The sequence below is a fragment of the Gopherus flavomarginatus genome, chromosome 5 (assembly GCF_025201925.1).
Source record: "Gopherus flavomarginatus isolate rGopFla2 chromosome 5, rGopFla2.mat.asm, whole genome shotgun sequence".
NCBI lineage: Eukaryota > Metazoa > Chordata > Testudines > Testudinidae > Gopherus > Gopherus flavomarginatus.
In genome coordinates this window covers 18,048,697-18,068,952 of record NC_066621.1, presented here as the reverse complement: position 1 = coordinate 18,068,952, position 20,256 = coordinate 18,048,697, and the positions used below count along the sequence as shown (strand labels likewise).

Sequence of the window (20,256 nt, the reverse complement as noted above, 5' to 3'; positions counted from 1 at the left end):
GAGACCGGGAGTCAGGACTCCTGGATTCTATCCCTGGCTCTGCCACTCACCACTTACTCACTGCCTCAGTTTCCCCAGCTGCCTCACAGAACACCGAGTACAACACCCCCCTGGAGCCTTCCCACCTTGGTTTTCACCTCCTCACCATACTCACATTATCTCCATTGCTCCTTAGTTTCCAAAAGGGCTGGATGAAGAGCCAGGAGCCCTCATTGCCCGTAGCATCCAGTGTCACCCTCATGGCATTCTTCTCCAGCAGGGCGGGGAGACGTTTGTTCACCGTCAGGTACTTGTTACTCTTCATGTGGAGAAGCTGGAAAGCCAAACACAGGGGCATCCCCAGTCCCTTCTAGCCCAGGCAGGGAATTAAGGAGACCCTGCATGGTGACGCCAGGCAGCACAGGCTGGGAGCGAGCGAGACCCATAGGGTCTGTCTGTGTCCAGCAGCCTCCTCCTTTATGTTCACTACTGCAGAGCCCATCTCTTCTCCACCACAAAGGACACTGCACGAAGAAGGCCTGGTCTGCCCACATTGCCTTTGGCTTTTGCCTAGTCCTCCAGCCTGGCTCGCTGCCTTGGTCTGTGTGGCGGCCCAAGTTACGGGGTGGCCCGAGGCTTTCAGGTCTTATGAAGCTGAGTAGTTGTACCCCAAAATCTAACCTGCCAGCAGCAGCCCTCAAACAAAGGTAACTGCCGGGTGACAAACGAACACAGGGTCCCATGGGTGCAGGGCCAAGGCATTGTATGCTCCTTTGGCAGCCAAAGCAATTGTTTTCCTTGTCTGCTAATAGTCGCCTGCACCTTCACTTCCCACGCAAGCAGGCCGGACTGGGCTGCTGTTATAGAAGCCGCAGCACTGCATAGGGCCCCCTGCATTCAAAGGGATGCATTTCCAGCTGCTCATTCAATGGAGTCCACCGATGGGTGAGAATTTACACCAGTGCTTTGTCACATCCCAGTGCGCCCATCCGCTAACCAACAGCCTGCAGGGTCTTAGCAATTCACTACCAGCCACCCAAACCCCTTCGCATCGACCAACAGGCAGGGAATGGACCCATCTTTAGCTACACCCCAGCTGGGGACTGAATCTAGATACCGACAGTTTACTGCTCAGATGCTCTACTGGTCTGGGACAGAGCCCCGTCCCTTCCCTTACTGTCCGTGTAGACCTCTCTGCTCTCATACTTGAGGCCAGGTAACTCTGGGGCTACACTGCAATAACACACCTGCAGCTAGCTTGATGTCTGGGGCTTCGGTTGGAGGCCCAGACTCTGGGAGCCTCCCACTCCCAGGGTCTCAGAGCCAGCTGCAGGTGTTTCCCTGCAGTGTGGACATACCCTCCATTAGCTATTGCCTAGATGCTCCTGCTAAAACAAACACTTGAGTTCACAGGAGAAGCAACCAGGCAGCTGCGTAGGTGGCTGCAGTCCCTATCCCTGGATGTCCTGGGAGCAGATAAGAGGCCACCGCCACGAGCTACAGCTCAGAGCTGCGGGCGATGGTGAGCCCAAGAGAGGGAAGCGCTCGTGGCCCATACCTGGATGACGCTGCCGTACTTCACTACATCCCCGTGCACCTTCTTATTCTCCGTATCGTTCTGCTTCTGCTCCATCTGCGCTGCATGCTGTCCACAAAACACAGAGCAGGGCTCGGTGAGCTGCAGCTGCCTCCCATCAGGGTGTGTGGGGGAGGAGCATGGGGTAACAAGAGCATCTTCACACCAGCTACAGGGGAGGGCAGGCTTTGTGATCTATTTCTGGATCCCCTCCCCCTCCACAGCCATGGGCAAGCTCCCAGGCTTGGGGCCACGTTTCATAAAGCAGCCTGGGATTCGGGCTGCCTTGGTGTCTGAGTGCTCGACCTGAGACAACAAGCAGAGCTGCTCTGGCCGCTCTGAGAAGGGTTCTCAGCAGCTCTGAGAATCCGGGCCTAGGGGACTCCAGCTGGACACCCAGAAACCGATGCACCCCAAATCGGAGGGCACCTTGGAAAAAAGTTGGCCCCAGTCTTCTGGGCAGGTTGGCCCCAGGTCTTACTGTGAACATGAAAACAAGGGAGCACATGACTTTGCACAGGACTGTGTAAACTGCCTCTACTTGAAACCTTGCTGGTGCAGGGAGGCCCCAGGACTCGGGAGGTCCCTAGCAGTTACCAGGGCCAGCTCTCCTCGAAACACTGGCAGTTACTGCACACAGGAGGCTGCACATTCTGACTTGCCAGCTGGAGAAAGAGATGGCTATGGAGTAACCAGGAAGCTTGGAGAGAGATTCTGGAGTGGCCAGCTGCTCTGAGATGCCTTGCAACAGGCCAGCCAGCCTCTCTCTCCAAAACCACGTGTTATCCATGCCTCTCCATGGCGTGTTAAACAGGACAGTTGTTGCTGTTGAAAATATGGCGCGAGGAATGAATTCTCCTACAGGGCATATTGATACAGGGAGTATCGGGGTCCAACTACATCAGCAGTGTCTCTCTGGGATGGAATGCCAGGCTGTCAAACTGTCCAGCCCAGTGCAGCTTACAAGACCTACGTGTGCCCTAAGGATACCAGTTAGCCAGGATTGTTCTAGCAGAGGTTACGCTTACTGCCGGTGTTTTGGGGAGTAAAAGGTTCCTAACATATGGCTATGAAGTCTATTCAGATGACTCACAGCCAACGTCCATAAAGCTCTGGGTAGCCGTGGATTGCTACAGGGTGATTTTGCGAGTGGCTCATTGGGTTCAAGACACACTCAACTGAAATCCTGCAACTGCAGCAGAGTAAGGGGGATGGGAGAACCTCTGCCTTTCCCATCTACTCTTCTACTCCTAAACCAGACTGCACAACCCCCTCAGCCCAGTGGGTCTACACCTTCTCCCAGGGTCATTCAGGGGAGAGGGGAAATGAATATTAGTGAGACTGCAGTTCACATCGGTATCCTCCTGGCAAAGGACAGGAAGGAAGCTGTGGGAAGGGGAAAAGGAGCCCCAAGCTGCTGAGAACGGAACAGACAGAAGATCCAGGGCTAGAAACCTCCCTTGCCATGAGTCAATCCCTTTAAAGAAACAGTTTAAAACAATTACCGATGAGTTAGTCCCTTAAAAGCAAAAGTTGAAAACAACTGCCCAAGCAGGCAGGGCCACAGCTGCAAATCGGCCTTGGCAGACGCTGCTGCTTTCAGTATGCTTCACTGACAATTAAAAGCTCTTTAAAACATTGCTGCTACTTTTCTTTAATTAATCACTAATCCCTCAGAATCTTGGATAAACATTTGCCTCTGTTTCCACTCCAGCAACAGGGGAGCGGGAGCCTGAGCACGCCCAGCTTGGAAGGGACCCCAAGGCTCGGCAGAAACCAGCCTTGCAAAAAGGAACTGTAAGGAAAATAAGCAGCTGACCACACCCAGCAGCCCCCAGGGTGGATTTACAGGCAGCTTGGAAAAGAGCAACCCATTGAAACGGGACCAGGGATGCAAGAAATAGAAAAAGTTACGACCCATTGCACCAGCGCTGCTTCTGAGAGCTCACTGTCTGCAGCACCGTGTGGCACTAAATCCAATTTCCAATCCCCCCCATGAAGCCCAGGCAGTTCAGATCTGGGGGTCTGGCTCCAGTGTGTCTCCAGTGCAAAGAGCTCCCAGATGAGAAAGGAGTTGATGCTCCCAACTGGTTTCTTACAAAGTATTTGTCCATGTCACAAAACCACCAGGTGAGACTGAAGCCTGGTCAACACAAGACAATTAGGTCGATTTAACGACGTTGGTCGGGGGAGTGAAAAATCCACACACACCCCCCCCCCCCGAGCAGTGTAGTTAAGCCAACCCAAGTCCCTGTGTAGGCAGCACTAGGTTGATGGAAGAATTCTTCCATCAACCTAGCTCCTGCCCCTCGAGGAAGAAGATTAGCTACGCCGACGAGAAGTAGTATCTACACTGAAGGTCTGCATTGGTGCAGCTGTAGCGTTTTAAGTGTAGGCAAGCCCTGACAGCCTCTTCTTGGAGGGGTATCAGTAGGGACATGACAAGTCTTCGCTGAGGGGAGGGAGATAGTGGGACTGGAATAGCAGGGAGCTGCAGGGCAGGATGGGAGAGCATCAGCACAGCTGCAGAAGGGAAATCGTGCATAGCACCTGTCTGTGCCTCATGACTCTAGTTGCTACCAGCAAAGTGAGACACTTATAAATATCAAAAACCTCCACCAAAAGAAGCACAAAAGGCGCCTACATCTGGCAACTAAACTAAGCACATTTCAGACCGCTGCAGACAAAACGCCAGGCCTGGATTTCCGCTCTTTATTTCTGGGTGCTACTATTTCAGGAAATTATTTCCTCTGGTTGAAAGATGGTTTAAAACTAGCTGGGGACATGGATAAATACAACCTTGAATACCAGCTCCGTCCTGGGATCTACAAGGGGCTTCAACCTGGGGCCAGTGTGGGTAGTACATTGTATAAAACTCCTTCCCAGTCCAGGGGCTACCTACTGGCTTACAAATTTAAAATGGTGTACACACACACACACACACACACACACACACACACACACACACACACACACACACACACACACTGCTGAGAGGGCAGAAAGGGAGGAGCAAGAAGTTGTATAAGTTCTTTAGTACTAATGAGATGAGGACTCAAATCAGAAACATTTAACAGAGGACATCTCTCCCCAGCCCCAACACATACTCTGCCAGTGCTCTCACTATATTCAGTTGCTAATTTGATTTCATTAACGGCAAGCATATTTGTTGATATTAGAAGCTGTTTTCTAACCTACACAGGAAAAGAGAGGGTGTCTATTCACAAGATAATGTTATCAGCACAGATGAGGAAGAACAAAGTGATCATCTCTTGATGTCTTCAGGTCAAGAGCGGATGCCTTTCTAGAAGACACGTTTTAGTGAAACACAAGTTATTGGGTTCAATACAGGGGTAACTGGGTGAAATTCTCTGGCCTGTGTTACACAGGAGGTCAGACTAGATGATCTAATGGTCCCTTCCGGTGTTAAAAATCTTTTAATCATCCTTACAAATTTACGCAGTCATCTAAGACAACCGGCAATGTTTAGTATGGGCCTTATCCAAAGTCAACAGCAGTCTGACTTCACTGGGTTTTGGGTTAGTCCTATTTGCAGTATTTCCCAGGTTGCTTTGATCCTAATACTGTGGGGCAACCGTATGTATCTAAGACGGCACTTGCTATATTTCAAGGGCAGTCCCTACCAACCATGGACTGCAGTAAGTGGACCTGCGGTCACTAAGGTTCTCTCAATGGTTCAGCCCATTCACTCCATCTATCTTGCACTAGTTTAGTTGTTCAACACTTAAAGACAGCGAGTCATTTTATTAATCATCCTTCTTACGTTTCCATAACGGCTATCTGGATTTGCAGTCACGTCACCCCATCCTCTGCCTGCTGAATCAACAGCATTTTTGCGTTGACTTAAAGGGGAGCAAGTCCAGAGAAGTGAAATGCCAAGACACGAACCCAGAGAAGTGAAGTGGATAACTCCAGTTGCAAGGATCCCGAACAGGATATGTCTCTGATCTCCTGCAGACTTGCCACTATCCAACCTCCTGAAAGTAAGTCTATCACTCACCACTAGGGTGGAAGGAGGCAGGTATTTAACAGTGCAGAGCAGCACGACACAATAAGAGGGAAGATTGCCAGCTACTGAATCACCTAGTACCACTTCTCTCTTGGACTTCCCCTGGAGAATACTGTCCTGCCCTGACACTCCTTAGCTTGGAAGGGCTGGTAAGCTCATGTAGCTACCAGGCTTCTAAAGTTGTTTGTGAATTCAGCAGGGCCCTCCCACTCAAAGGCCGTTGCTGTGGCACTGTCTAGATTCCATGAGAAACTGGAAATTTCTTGACCTATAGGCCTGTCCCCCTGATCACGTCCAGCTCAGTCAGACAAACAGCAGGGCAGCCATTTTGTATTTTTTCCAAGGAGTATGTAGGGGTTGCGTATGAGCAACCTAAGAAATCAGGATCAGTACAAATCTGTAACTGATACAAACACAGTCTCCCTCGTACACAGTGGCCTATGCTATTCTCTAGCCTGTGTTATGCAGGAGGTCAGACTAGATTATCACCATGGTCCCTTTCTGCCTTAAAATCTATGACTTTCTTCTGTTACGGGCATGGATCGGTGGCTCCCAGAACAGTGTTTTACCTTGGCAGAAAATTAGCTGGAAAGATATAAGCTATTGGGACAAATTCCTCACTGGCTTTAGTGGGTGACATTTCACAGAAGCCTCTGGAGATGCATGGACCAGTAGAGTAGTGAATTTGGCCCAAGATATTTCTAACGGCAGTGGAAGCAATAAACCTGTCATCGGTTCCCCGATTCCACTGTCAAAGAGTGGCTCTGGCATGGCAAGGTCACAGTTCCGGGGCATCCCTTTCTGCCAAGGGTGGAGAAGCTGACATGCAATGAAAGCCACAGAAGATCCAAGGCTAGTTTATCTCATTACTGGGAAGGGAGCAGCAGTACACAAAAGCCTGCACAAAGGGTGTGTCATGCAAGTATAACCTACCAGTTCAACCTGTGTTATATGTCCCCCTCTAGTACCTGGACTATATAATAATCATACTCAGCTCTTACCTAGCATGTCATTTGTAGATCGTGAAGTGCTTTACAAACGCAAGTAAATATTGATAACTCTATTTTACAGATATAAGATACATAAGAGCCTACTACTGCTACCTCCTAATGGAGTTACTGCTCTAGCTCAAGGGAGTGAGGTCCATGCTGATGATAGAACATCGCAGGAGGAGGTTGCTAGACAGGGACAGGTAGAAGTGAGAAGAGATGTGTGCCCACAGCTACAGAGATTTCCAAGAGAGGGCTCTGTCCTCCCAGGAGCCTGCCACAGGAAAAGACAATGTGTCAGGTCTTGTGTTGGGAGAAAGGTTGGTAAGTCCTCAGCCAGTACCTCTAAAAACTTCAAGACCTACTGTGAGGATTGTTGCCTGGAATTTCAACGGCACTCACTGGCCGAGCTTGCCTCACCTGGAGTTTCTGTAGCAGCACCACATCAGCAATCTTGTCCTTGTCCTGCTTGGTTTGCTTGGCCTTCCAGTATTGCTTCTGGGCGGAGTAGCGGTTCATGGGACATACTTTGAAGAGACAGTCTAGAATGACAGAAGGCCAAAGGGTTACAGTGTGTCATTATAAGGGCATGCTCAGTTCAGTTAGTGGCACATCCCCCATGGGGACCTACGTCTGTGGCTGGGCAATGGGGAATAAGGCTAGTCACGTTCAAAGCCTGTAGGGACACTGTCCCCATTTCAGGTCTGAGTGAAGACCCTGGTCTTGCAATGAGTCAAGGGCACTACATTCCATTTCCGGAGGCCACACCCTCAGCTGGTGAAAGTCAGTTTACACCAGCTGAGTATCTGGGCCTCAGCTTCACATCTGATAAGTATAGAGGAATGGTCCTCAGCCAGGGTTACACGTATCCCTGGAGGTATATAGAGGTCTTCCAGGACTACATCAACTCATCTAGAGATTTACCTAGTTTTACAACAGGCTACATAAAAAGCACTAGCAAAATCAGTACAAACTAAAATTTCATACATACAATGGCTTGTTTATACGGCTCTATATACTATACACTGAAATGCAAGTACAATATTTATATTCCAACTGATTTATTTTATAATATGGTAAAAATGAGCAAGTCAGCAATTTTTCAGTACTAGTGTGCTGACACACTTTTGTATTTTCATGTCTGATTTTCTAAGAAAGTAGATTTTAATTGAGGTGAAACTTGGGGGCACGCAAGACAAATCGGACTCCCCAAAATGATACAGTTGTCTGGAAAAGTTGAGAGTCACTGGAGAGATGACTCAGTGGTTTAACTTGCTCCCCAACTTTCAGATCTATTTGCTCTCATCAGAAATTACTACACAAACTGGTAAGATTTTCAGCCTGGGTGTTCTGCGGTGATAGTCCAGGTACATGCTGTGACAGATACGGCAATTTCCTGCATTTCCTTGGGGAGACCTTACTGAATTAAGTTTAATTCTCTTTGGGATACATTGAATTAAATGCAAAGTTTCTGTATTAACATGGGCCAGGATTGTAGGTGACCTGTCTAGGTGGGAAATGTAATGTGAGACCTGAGAGTTCAAAGGACCATATTGAAAATGTGCAAGGCAAGAATGGACTCTGGGACAATAACTGTTAAGTGGATTTCCTGGGGAGTACCTCAGGGGAAGTGAATGCAAATTCCCCTACTCTGATTATGCACAAAGCCTGCCTTTGGAAGGGACACCCTCAGGACAGGGTCATTGTCTGCTGATTATCTGGTTCTGGAGACAAGATCAAAGACCCAAGCTGTATAAAGAAATGGCTGAACTGTTCTGCCTGGTTCTGGTACTGAATCTGAGACAGTTATGAATCTGTAACCATGAGGAAAACTCAGTTGTGGGGTTTGAAGGACTGACACCGACTGAAGCCTGAGGCTGGAGCTGGGATGACCTCTGCTAAGTCCATTAGCATGTATGCAGCTTCTTTTATTGTTTTTAATACGTTTCCTCTGTGATGTTTTCACCTTAGGAATAAATGTGCTTGCTTAGCAAGAGCTATGTGGTAACTTATACTGTAGGCAATGCACTGGGAAAGCAATGTGCAGATGCTGGACTTTTAGCCAGTCTGGCTTGCTAGGGATATCACAGAGTAGGGAGGGAACTGTGCAGCCTGGAAAAACCCCGGTCAGGAGGGAGGGAGACGCAGGTCTCTGCCCAGGAGAGGTGACAGCTGGGAGATGGAAAACTTTAAGCTGGTGCCCTTGGTGGACCACAGACAGGGAATACAGGTTCAGTTACTTAAAACTTTGACACTTGCCTCAAACAGGTCCTATCTGCACATAGTTACTACCTCTTCTGGCTACGCCAACACATGGTCTGCACACACGCTGAGCCAAGTCAAACACCGAAGAGGAGATTATGATTTCGTTTACAGCAGCACAATCTAGAATAACTCCTTTCTATTATGTGGAGTCACACAGAATTTACTCTAGTGAAACCAACAGCAGAATCCAGCCCAAAGCTTGAGAGCTGCAGTCCCCAGAATATTAACGAAGACCATATGTGAAATGTTCTAAACAATTGGGGTCTTCCCCTCTGTTGTATTTGGAATAAAGAACAAGAGAAACTAGCAGTAAAACAACAGTTAAGACGATCACTTCAACTGTTCTCTGAATTCACCAGGAAATCCCCCAGGATTCTGAGTGATTGAACATTCGGTCCATGAAGTGCAGCAACATCTCCCTTCGGTTGGGTATACTGTGCAGGAAAGACACCTGGACACAGAAGCTATGGGAGCTTATTACTCTTTTAGTGGGTGTCAAAGTGTGACAAAGTCATGTAAAATGCTGTCTTAGTGTGAGTAAGTGCAATGCTGCCCTCTAGTGAATACTCATGGAGAGGATAATAGACTTACTACTGGTACCAGTAGCTACAAAAATGCTCTTTAAGCTCATTGGGTAAAGGCCTGTGTGTCGGGAGCCAAAGTTCAAGGGCTCTAACCCTGCCTCTCCAAATGTGTGAATTGTCTGACAACACTACCTATCCTCTGCCATAGATAGATGCATTACAGCCTCCCAGATTGTTCCAGTCTGCCCACTTCACCTATGCTGGTCAGTCTTGAGAGGTTTTTTTGCGACGGAAGGGACCACGGAATGATCCAGACACCCTACTTCGTGCTTTGTGAATTGGAAAGCAAGGTCATACCTATGGGAAACAGCCTCAGAGGCTGCATTTTTGATCGGGGTCAGAAGGGACTGGAGGAGGAAGAGATCACAGGCCTCAATCTCCTTAATTGCTCCTGAAAGAGCAGCCCAGAAACTTTAGACAGAAGAAAATCATTTTCCATTCTTGGCACCCATCCCGAGTTGCTGTTGAGCATGTATTTATTTACCTGGGAGTGACAAACAAAGAGGCACAGGGCATAGTTCTCTGTGCCTCTGGAGGGAGGCCAGGTTTCATGTCTCATTTCACAGGTCTGTTTGCTAACAACGGCATATCCTGTGCCAAGGAACCCTTGTGATGCTGTATCACTAGAATGGGACTCCGGGGTGGCTCTATCCTACCCTCATGGTGGCTACTGGGTTTAAGTCCGGGCTCAAATACCACTCTAAGAAAGATGGCCAGGGCGTGAGTCCAGACCAGAGGTCTGTGTTGCTGCCTCCTATGCAGACCTGGAGTTATGTTGGTGTTTTCCTACATTCCCCCACAATGTGGTGGTTTACCAGGGTTACTGATAGAAACACTGTTAGCCTGCAGCAGCTTTTATCCAAGGATTTCAGAATGCTTTCATTAATTTGTTAATTAGGTTGAAAAGGAGCCTCGTGAGCTATTAAGAGATCCAAACCACTCCTCAACCTCTGGGGATTTGCAATCCAGAGCTGAGCATTAGAGCTGGCTGGGAATATTTTTGCAAAATGATTTTGCATCGAAAAATGCCAATTTACCGAGACCAAAACCATTCGCCAAACTGTCAATGCTTCCCAAGCTGCTTCCCAAGCTGTCCAGTGGAAAACAGGTTTATGTTTTGAAATTGAACTTAATTAGACTAAAAAAGGTTTTAAAATGAAAAAATAGGAACAAACATTTTGATTGACCCAAACAAACCAACCAACCAGTTTTTCAGTTTGTGACTATTTGAGATTTCAACTTTCCATCCCAATTTGAGATGGGCAAAACTCTTGAAAATATTCCCAGGCCAGGAAAACGGTTTCCCACCCAGCTCTCCTAAACATGGCAGCTCATGCCCATCTTAGTATTATCCCCATTTTGCAGACAGGGCCACCAAAGCACAGAGATACAGTGCCTTGCGCACCGTCACACAGAAACCAGAAAGCCTGTAGCAAAGGCAGGATTTGACTCCCAGCCCTGTGATCTAACCACTGTTTCACCCACCAACCCTCTGCGAGGGAAGAGTTAATAGTGGCAGGCTGGGGGAAGTTCTCAGACAGCATTAGGTTAGTTTCACCATTGCACTCCTTGGAGCAAACCCAGGGCAGCACACCTGTGCTCAAGTAGATCATGGCAGGGGTTAAACTGAACCGAATTTAAACACCTGGAGAAACCCCCTGAGGAGCAGGAACTAGAATCTTCCAGTGCAAAGGTTGAGCACAGGAGCAAATACATTGCTGAAATGTTTCAGGCCTGGCCAATCCAGCTAGGTGCTGAGCCCCTGCAGGATGCTGAGTGTGCACAGCACCTGAGAGGCGGTACTCAGCACCAGGCAGAATCACGCCCCACATGTCCTTGATCCATATACTCACACACAGCAATTACGCTGTCTGTTACACCCCACACACAAAAGTCCATTAAAAAAATCACACACACGCGGTCATCTGCCCAACACCATGGAGGAGTTAAACGCCTTGTTTGCTTTCTCCCAACATGCCTCAGCGTGGGGCTGTGCCTTTCACAGGAGCCTGGGGGAAAACCACAAAAAGGCAAGTGAACAGGACCTGCCGGGCTCCGTTCAGAAGGATGTGTTGCCCTGGCCAGCCCAGGCACTGCACAGCTGAACTCTGCCTTTCTAGCCTCAGGGCAGCTAGAGGGATAGACTCCCAAGGTAATTTTTCAAATCATTGGGCAGATTCTCACTTGCATGACATCCCCTTTAGGCTGCCCTGGCAGCAGCAAGGGGCCTTAAAGGGGGCAGAAACAGCTCCTTGAGAATCACTGTGTGGTGTAAGGGGTCTATACCAGCACTGCACCCCAGCATAGGGGTTGGATCAGTGCATGGCCAAAATGCAGTGCTTTATGGCTACACTCAGCTTCCTGGGGCCCCTAGAGGCTATGGGAAGCAGGGCATAATTTAGAGCAGAGTTCTCAACCTTTCCAGGCTACTGTACCCCTTTCAGGAGGATGATTTGTCTTGCGTACCCCCAACTTTCACCTCACTTAAAAACTACTTGCTTACAAAATCAGAAACAAACACACAAGAGTGTCACAGCCACTATTACTGAAACATTGCTGCCTTTCTCCTTTTTACCATATAATTAGACAATAAATCGGTCAGAATATAAATATTGTACTTGCATTTCAGTGTACAGTACCTAGAGCTGTATAAACAAGTGACTGTCTGAATGACATTTTAGTTTGTACTGACTTTGCTAGTGCTTTTTATGTAGCCTGTTGTAAAACTAGGTAAATGTCTAGGATGAGTTGATGTACCCCCTGGAAGGCCTCTGTGTACCCTCACAGATACGTGTACCCCCGGTTGAGAACCACTGAGTTAGAGCAGCACTGAGATTATTCTAATTTACACCAGGCAGGGCCGTGCACAGCCACAAAAGGCAGAGAATTCAAATAAGGCTTAAAGTCACCTTATGCCCCCGTCTGTCCCTTGCCCAAGACTGACAATGGAGGAACACACAATCAGGATCATTGTTTGGTTTTTCCCCCCTCCTCTTTCACAGGGAAATGTATGTGACTGCTACTTTCCTAGCCATTATAACAAGGGGCTGAACACTATAGTCTGATTCACTGTGGAGTAGAAAAGGGCTGGGCCAGAACTGAACCTTCAAAGTCTGAAGGAGTCTGGATCCAGGATTTTGATCCAGGCCCATCTCTAGGGAGGAGAGTCTCCTGGTTGTTAGGACAAGGAACCATGACTCCTCAACTGCTAGCACAGGTTTCACCGTGATCACCTTAGGTTGCTCCCATCCAAGTCAAAGACAAGAGTACTACTGGCATCAGGAGAGCAGGATTGTGTCCTGGTGCTGCATAAAGCTCGCTGGCTTTTGCTCTCAGAGTCAAATGTTTGCAGCCTCAGGATGGCAAAGCAGAACCACATACTTGCAAGGTCTGTTCCACCTAGAAAGCCTACCAAAGTCACATGACGCAAGGTTAAGAGTCGGGGGGGAAGAGTTGCACCCCAAGCTCAGGAGCTTTTGTCCCTATTACACATCTTTCCATACCCAAAGCAAACTGCTCACTTTTACTCTGGGTTAGAGCAAGGGAAACTAAGTGAGGACCAGAGTAAAACCTGCACATGAGAACACAGAGAAAGAGAGATAGAAAGTGTGTGGTGTGTCCCAGATCACGCTTAATCAACCCAAAAAACACAAAATGGCAGCTGTCCTGCAGCAGAAAGCAATGCCCATCACTTTCTATTTCAATTGGATACAAGGAGAAACTCCTACTGCAACATGTAATGATGGCTGTGGAACTCACTGCTGTAAGACACTATTAAAGCAAACAGCTAAGATCTGAAAGATTAGGCACACAGCACTGGAAGTTACCGTAGCCAGGATAAAAGAGACATAAATAACAACAACATTCATCATCAAGAATATAACCTGCAGCTGAGGAAAATTTCTCTCCCCTTGGGATACTGTGGTATTGCACCCTATCTGTATTGCTTGCAATGTACACCATGCTGTAGAGTGCCTGGTATATTCTGCATCCGGACTACACCATCTAATCAAATTAAAACAGAAGCTCCTTGGAGTAGGGACTGCTGCTTCCTTTATATTTTGCACAGCGCCAAGCGCCTTAGATGCATGCCATAAACACTAATAATGCACAAGGAGGTGCATTGTGGGGGAGGCATGTTTATACCTTCCTCAGATGCATTTGGCTTGGGTTTTGGGCCATCCCAGCACTGCCCTCTGGCAGCCTCAGGGGGTGACGAGGGGTGCACAAATTACCCAGACATGGGCAAAATGGGAAATGTTTGCATTATTATTTGTAGGTAGTGTTGATGTAGCCGTGTCGGTCAGGATATTAGAGAGACAAGGCAGGTGAGGTAATATCTTTTATTGGACCAACTTCTGATGGTGAAAGAGACGAGCTTCTGAGCTACATAGAGCTCTTCTTCAGGTCTGGGAAAGATAGGGAGAGTATCATAGCTAAATACAAGAGCAAACAGAGAGTTAAGTGTAAAAGTAGTGAGCACATATTCTAAAGGTCCCCTCAAGGCGAAGTGGCCCGTTCACACTCCTGCAGTCATATGTCTAAATCCTATGTCTTCATTCAGACCATGATTTTCAGTGTCTAGCAAAGTTATGAATTTAAGCTCCCAGGCTTGTCTTTTGCAAGTGTCGTGCAGGTTTCCTTTGAGGATGACTGAGAGGTCAGATACGGAGCAATCCCTTTGTGAAAAGTCTTCACCCACAGGTAATATGGTGTTTTTGTCTTTCCTGCGGAAGTTCATTCGAGGGTGTATTGATGGTCTGGTTTCACCCACTTAGTGGTGGACACTGATCATTGTATCAGTGGAGATATGTTTGCAGGTTTTGCATCTGTTGCTCTGCCAGGCTCTGGTGCTGCTTTGAGTTGGTGTGTCCTGGTCTGTGGTGAGCTTGCTTCAGATGAAAGGTGTGTGGGTTGTTTTAAGATGGGGTCCCCATCAAGTTTGAACTGTAGTCATTTGACGATAACCCATATGGGTTCCAGTGTGCAGTGGTAGGTGACAACTAGTGGTGTGCAGTTAGAAGGGGTCTTATTTCTGTATTGAAGCAGGTTCTCTCAGGGTATTTGTGTGGCCTGTTCCACAATGTGATCTACTTTTCTGGTGGACTATCCTTGTTTGGCGACAGCGGTTTTAAGTGTGTTAAGGTGCATATCCTGGACTTTCTCCTTGGAACATGTTCTGTGGTATCTGAGTGCCTGGCTGTAGATAGCAGATTTCTTGGTGTGCTTGGGATAGTTACTGGATCCGTGAAGGTAAGTGTGCTGATCCAGGGTCTCTTGTATATTGTTATCTGAAGGGCACGGCTGCCCAGAGGATTCAGGGGGCCTGGGGCAAAGCAATTTTGGGGGCCCCTTCCATTAAAAAAAGTTGCAGTACTATAGAACACTATATTCTTATGGAGGCCCCTGCGAGTCCTGGGGCAAATTGCCCCACTTGTTCCCCCACTCTGGGTGGCCCTGCTGAATGGATCCATTGCTGACACTGATCATGGTGTCCAGGAAGTTGATGCTAGTGTGGGAGTGTTCCAGAGAGAGTTTAATAAACGGATGGTGGTGCTGAAGTTGTGGTGGAAATCTAGGAGGGAGTTTAAGTCGTCTGTCCAGAGGATGAAAATATCATTAATGTATCCCATGTATTTCATAGGTTTGGTGGTGCATTTGTCCAGAAATTCTTCAAGTTGGCCCATGAAGAGGTTGGCATATTGGGGAGCCATCCTAGTAGGCTGTTCCCATAGTTTGGACAAAGCGTTTGCTGTTGAAGGTAAAATTATTATGGGTGAGGATGAAATGGATGAGTTTAAATTATGTGTTTGGGGTGGATATCTGAACGTTGTCCATTGTCTTGTAAATATTTGGGGCAGGCAGCTATGTCGTCATTGTGAGGGATGTTGGTGGATAGTGAAGTGACCTCCATGGGAGGTTGTTAACGTTGCAGACTTTGTGGAAGAAGTTGGTTCTGTTGTGGAGGAAGTTAGCCCTTTGTGCACTGAGTCGTTTGAAGATGATTTCTATGAGTTCCAGTATTCCTTCAGTAAGAGTGCCGTAGCCAAATAGGATGGGTTTGCCTGGGTTCCCCTGTTTGTGTATCTTGGGAAGCAGTTAGAAGGTCTCTGAGGTGGTTTAATGGGGAATGAGTTGGTAGGTCTTGGAGCTGTTTTGGGAAGGATTTGATGATATTCTTAAATTCCTGGGTAAATTGCGGTGTGGGGTTGTCTCTGAGTTCTTTATAGTAGGTGGTGTCAGAGAGTTGTCAGTAGACCTTGTTTATGTCGTTATTACAGTTGAGGACTATGGTGGTGTCCCCTTTGTCTGCTGGGTTGATCATTATCTGGTGGCTAGAATTCAGGGACTGTATAGCTGTCCTCTCGGCAGTGGAGAGACTATGGTGGATGCGATGTTTGTTAAGGACTTCACAGTCTGTTTTTTTCCTGAAGCAATCAGTGTCATGAACAAGACTGTGGTTTCATCCGCTTGCGATGTCAAGTCGGACGATTCTTTTTTCTAGTGTTTACCAGTGGGGATGTGGCAATTGTGCATGGTCTCGGCCCTGTTGTGAAAGACTTCTTTGAGGCAGAGTCGGCGGAAGGATTCTTCCCATTCTCCACCTGTTAGCACGGTATTAGGTTCTGTGGTGGAGAGGGAAAGTTCAGTCCCTGAGAGAATACAGCTACTTCAGCTCCAGTTAGGGGCAGTCTGGATAAGCTGATGATGTTTGAGTGTCGTGCCCTTAATTATTATTTAACATTTAAACTACAGTCGCACCTGGAGTCCTCCACCAAGTTGAGGCTCCACTGTGCTAGGCACTGTATAGATGTCGTAATGGGACCATATCTTCCAGCCGAACACAAGCATCTGCAAGACCTTCTCGCTGTCCTCCTTCAAACCCCTCTTCTCTGCTGTAGTGCCTCCAATCAGCTTGGCAATGGTGGTGCTGTGACCTCTGCCTTCGCTGCTCCTTGTGTTTCCTCCATCGGTTAGTCTGCATCTACCTAGCATCTCTTGCTCTGTTCTTAGACTGGAAGCTTTTGGGGGAGGGCCTCTCATTTTTGTTCCATGTCTGTATGGTGCCTGGCACAAAGGGGCCCTGGGCCATGACTGGGACCCCTAGGCACAACCCATAAGACAAGTAATAGTGTCCGCCTCTCCCTTCCACTATGCCGTGTGTGGTAGGGAAGGCAGCCCTAGAAAGCCAAATTCCTTCAAGAGCAATATGGCTGAGCTTGAAGTGCCTTGAAGGCCAAGTCCAAGGAGGGAGTCGCAGATCCCAGCGGCTGAGAATCCCTGCTCACTCGTCTTGCCACCTCTGCTTACACCACAGAAAGCAGCGGAGCCGCGACCCAAAAGGAGTGAAGAGGAAGCGAGTGTCTATTGCTCTCCTCAGCTCACAGGCTTAGGGGCTGGAAGAACTGGGTCAGAGACCTGACTCTTGACCCAAGTCCCAACCCGGAGAGGAGCTGGCAGCTGAGGATTGGACACAGAGGGGCTAGAAAATGGAAGGTGTCCAGGAAAGAGAGAGGAAAGTTCTGGCTTCACCAGCCCATTTCCACAAGCCAGGAGCCGCCCTGCTCCTCGCTTGATTCATCACCTTTTCCATTTGGATCGGGACTCCAGAAAGCCAGCTCACAAAGGGAAACTCTGCAGCGGCTGCGTCTCATTGAGACGGGAAATAATGACTGAGGCTTGCACCAGGATGGGGTGGGGTGGCTGGAATGTGACAGCTAAGGACGGATGGGGATTTAATGCATCTTCCTAAATCCTGCCTGCCTGCCTCATGAAAGAGCGGCTTAATCTCTCCCCAAGAGGTGCAGCTAAGCAGGGCAAGCACTAGGCCTCTGGCACAGTTAGCTCCTAGAGCCAAAAACCCTGCCACAGCACAGAGGCTTGTTGCCGTCTCTGCATCCCTCCCAGTTACACATCCCTTCCTTCTCCGAAGGGTTTTGCTCCACCAACAGCCAGGATACATGAATGCAGGCACAGCAAAGAACGCGCCTCATATCAGGCTGACCTTCAGAGAGGAAGGATGGACTGTGGTGAAGGCACTGGATTGGGACTCCAGAGACTGGATTCAATTGCCTGCTCTGGCTCTGACTCCCTGGGCCTTGCTTCTCCACAGGGCTAATAGACCATTTCATCATCTGTCTGGTCTATTCAGATCGCAAGCTCTTTAGACAAGGATTGTCCTCACCTAGTACAATGGAGCCCTGACCTCACGTGCTAATGTAATAGAAACAAAAACCATCATCTCTAGCCATTAAGGAACCAGATCTGGGGAGGGAGGGGTACAAATTCTCCTTTTCCTTCACAGCAAAGCCCAGGCACTGTAAGAGTCAGTTTCTCCAAGTCATAAAGCCAGTGGCCACTGGAGGAATCAAGAACAATATTCTGGCCTCCCATGGTTAAGGAAGATGAATTCAAACTGGAACAGGTGCAGAGAAGGGCTACCAGGATGATCTGAGGAATGGAAAACCTACCTTCCGAGATGAGATGCAAAGAGCTTGGCTTGTTTAGAAGCCTGAGGGGAGATATGATTGCTCTCTATAAATACATCACCGGGGAGGGAAAGGAGTTATTTAAGTTAAGTTCCAGTGTGGACACAAGAACAAATGGGTACAAACTGGCCATCAACAAGATCAGGCTTGGAATTAGAGGAAGGTTTCTAACCATCAGAGGAGTGAAGTTCTGAAACAGCCTTCCAAGGGGAGCAGTGGGGCAAAAAACCTAACTGGCTTCAAGACTGAGCTTGATAAGTTTATGGACGGGATGGTATGATGGGACTGCCTATGATGATATGTAGCAGATCTGCTGCTAGCACTCGCAGGTATCTCCAATGGCCAGTGATGGGACACCAGATGGGATAGGGCTCTTAGTTATTACAGAGAATTCTTTCCCAGGTGTCTGCCTGGTGGGTCTTGCCCACATGCTCAGGATCCAGCTGATCACCATATTTGAGGTTGGGTAGGACTGGCAGAGACCATGAGGAGTTTTTGCCTTCCTCTGCAGCATGAGGCTTGCAGGTTTAAACTAGTGGAAATGGCAGATTCTCTGTAATTTGAAGTCTTTAAATCATGATTTGAGGACTTCAGTAACTCAGCCAGAGGTTAGGGGTCTATTACAGGAGTGGGTGGACAAGGTCCTGTGGCCTGTGATGTGCAGGAGGTCAGACTAGATGATCATGATGGCCCCTTCTGACCTTAGAGTCTAAGAAGTCGGAAAGGCTACGAGGGTGCAGGATGATTATTTCCCAGCTTGACAGTCCTGGAGACTTGACAACTCTGTCAATCCAGAGCATGTGTGGCAGCAGGGCAAGCTTCCTCGACACTGGTGCACAAATGGCATTCCACCCTAATGTAGAGAGGCGCCAAGGACCTACAGGCCATTCAGTCCCTGGCCTCTCTGCTCAGGCTGCCAATACTGGCACCAATTAACACAGAGGAGCAGGGGCGGATTTGCAATATTGATGCCTGTACTACTGCTATAATAGAAGAGTGCAAGCTGGTGCCCACATTCTGCAGCAGAAGGTAGCGTGCCCCAGTAGTAGGTTTCATAAGGAACACAACAGTAGCAGCTCCTCAGGCACCACATGGCCTCTTACCCCGGAACTTCTTGGGTGGATTATCCAGATCGCCAGCTGCCGGCTCCACCACGCACCGATCATCCACCAGCCTGGAAAACAAGCAAGCAAACAACATTTTAGAGACAATCACATTACAGCCCAGACTTCAGCTAGCTAAGCAGCTTCGCCACAAACCACAGAGCTGCAAAAAAAGCTGCGCTATTGTCATATGTTTCTAGTCTAAACATCACTAACGTTACACAAGGCTCGATCCACAAGATGACTTCCTGTGTTGTCTACCTAGATATTGGACTCTATAATACCTATCACCATAGCAGTTAGGTCCTCAATCAACCTGAACATATCAGGATCCTCCTGGGTTTTTCACTGTCCAGTGTTATGGGTTGCACACTTGCCCATTTATTAGTCCACTAGGATGAACCACTGCAGATATGCCTTGCTGGCAAAGCTTCTGATGTTCTCTCTTGAGAATGCCCCCACTAGAACTCCGGGCACGTCTCCTCCATGACTTATTCAACAACCCAGGCTGCAAAATCTCACGTATAAATCCTGACGGTGCTACTAAAAGGGAATCCCATAAGTGGCACCAGAGTCTCTCCACACTAAGTACGGCACAGAAATAGGTGGCTTAGTAACAGACATCATGCCTCCTGGAATAACTGTAGGGTTCCTGGCAGTATTTTGGAGCTTCTGCTTCTAACCCCAGCACAACTTGGTGGGGAAAAAAAAATATGAACCAACTGTGCAAGAGGAAAGCATGGGACAGAAAGATGGGCTCCAGAGTGGAGCTTTCTCAAAAGTTTGGGAACATTTGGACCCAGGGCTTTGCCCTGGGCGTCTCTGTAAAACACATCCAGTTAACCGAACTATTTTGAAGGGAGTTTTGAGCTCAGTTCTCATCTTCTCCAAACCAGTTCAACCATCCCCTTGTTTCAGCCTGCACGGCTCTAGCCCTTTGTATGTAATTATTCCACCCTGATATGATAATTCCGGATCACATAACTTGCTAGGCAAGCATTCCCGTCTTATTAAATGTGCCACTCCATGCTCCTTGGGCCTCGCAATTCTGTGTTACAGCCCCCTTTCCTTCATGCTTTCGGTGGGTCCTCCAAGAGCCACCACTCCTCTTATTTCCAAGCTAACGATCAGATATTATTACTGGGGAAGAGAATGCAATGGCAATACTGTTATGCAGCGGTGCTGGAACAATTTTTATAGTGAGGGTGCTGAGGGCCATTGAACCAAACTGTAAATCCTAT

At 48.1% G+C, this 20,256-nt stretch overlaps 1 protein-coding gene across 1 annotated transcript in view; it reads right to left on the bottom strand.

Moving 5' to 3' along the window:
• Nucleotides 1–20,256, bottom strand: part of ITPR3 (inositol 1,4,5-trisphosphate receptor type 3) — an 85,181-nt gene that overhangs the window by 49,317 nt on the left and 15,608 nt on the right. Inside the window, exons 2-5 of the mRNA XM_050953005.1 lie at nt 19,016–19,086; nt 6,995–7,116; nt 1,538–1,624; nt 155–313 (exon numbers count right to left, since the gene is read on the bottom strand). Of these exons, the coding sequence (XP_050808962.1) occupies nt 155–313; nt 1,538–1,624; nt 6,995–7,116; nt 19,016–19,086 (439 nt within the window). The remainder of the gene's footprint in view (nt 1–154; nt 314–1,537; nt 1,625–6,994; nt 7,117–19,015; nt 19,087–20,256) is intronic.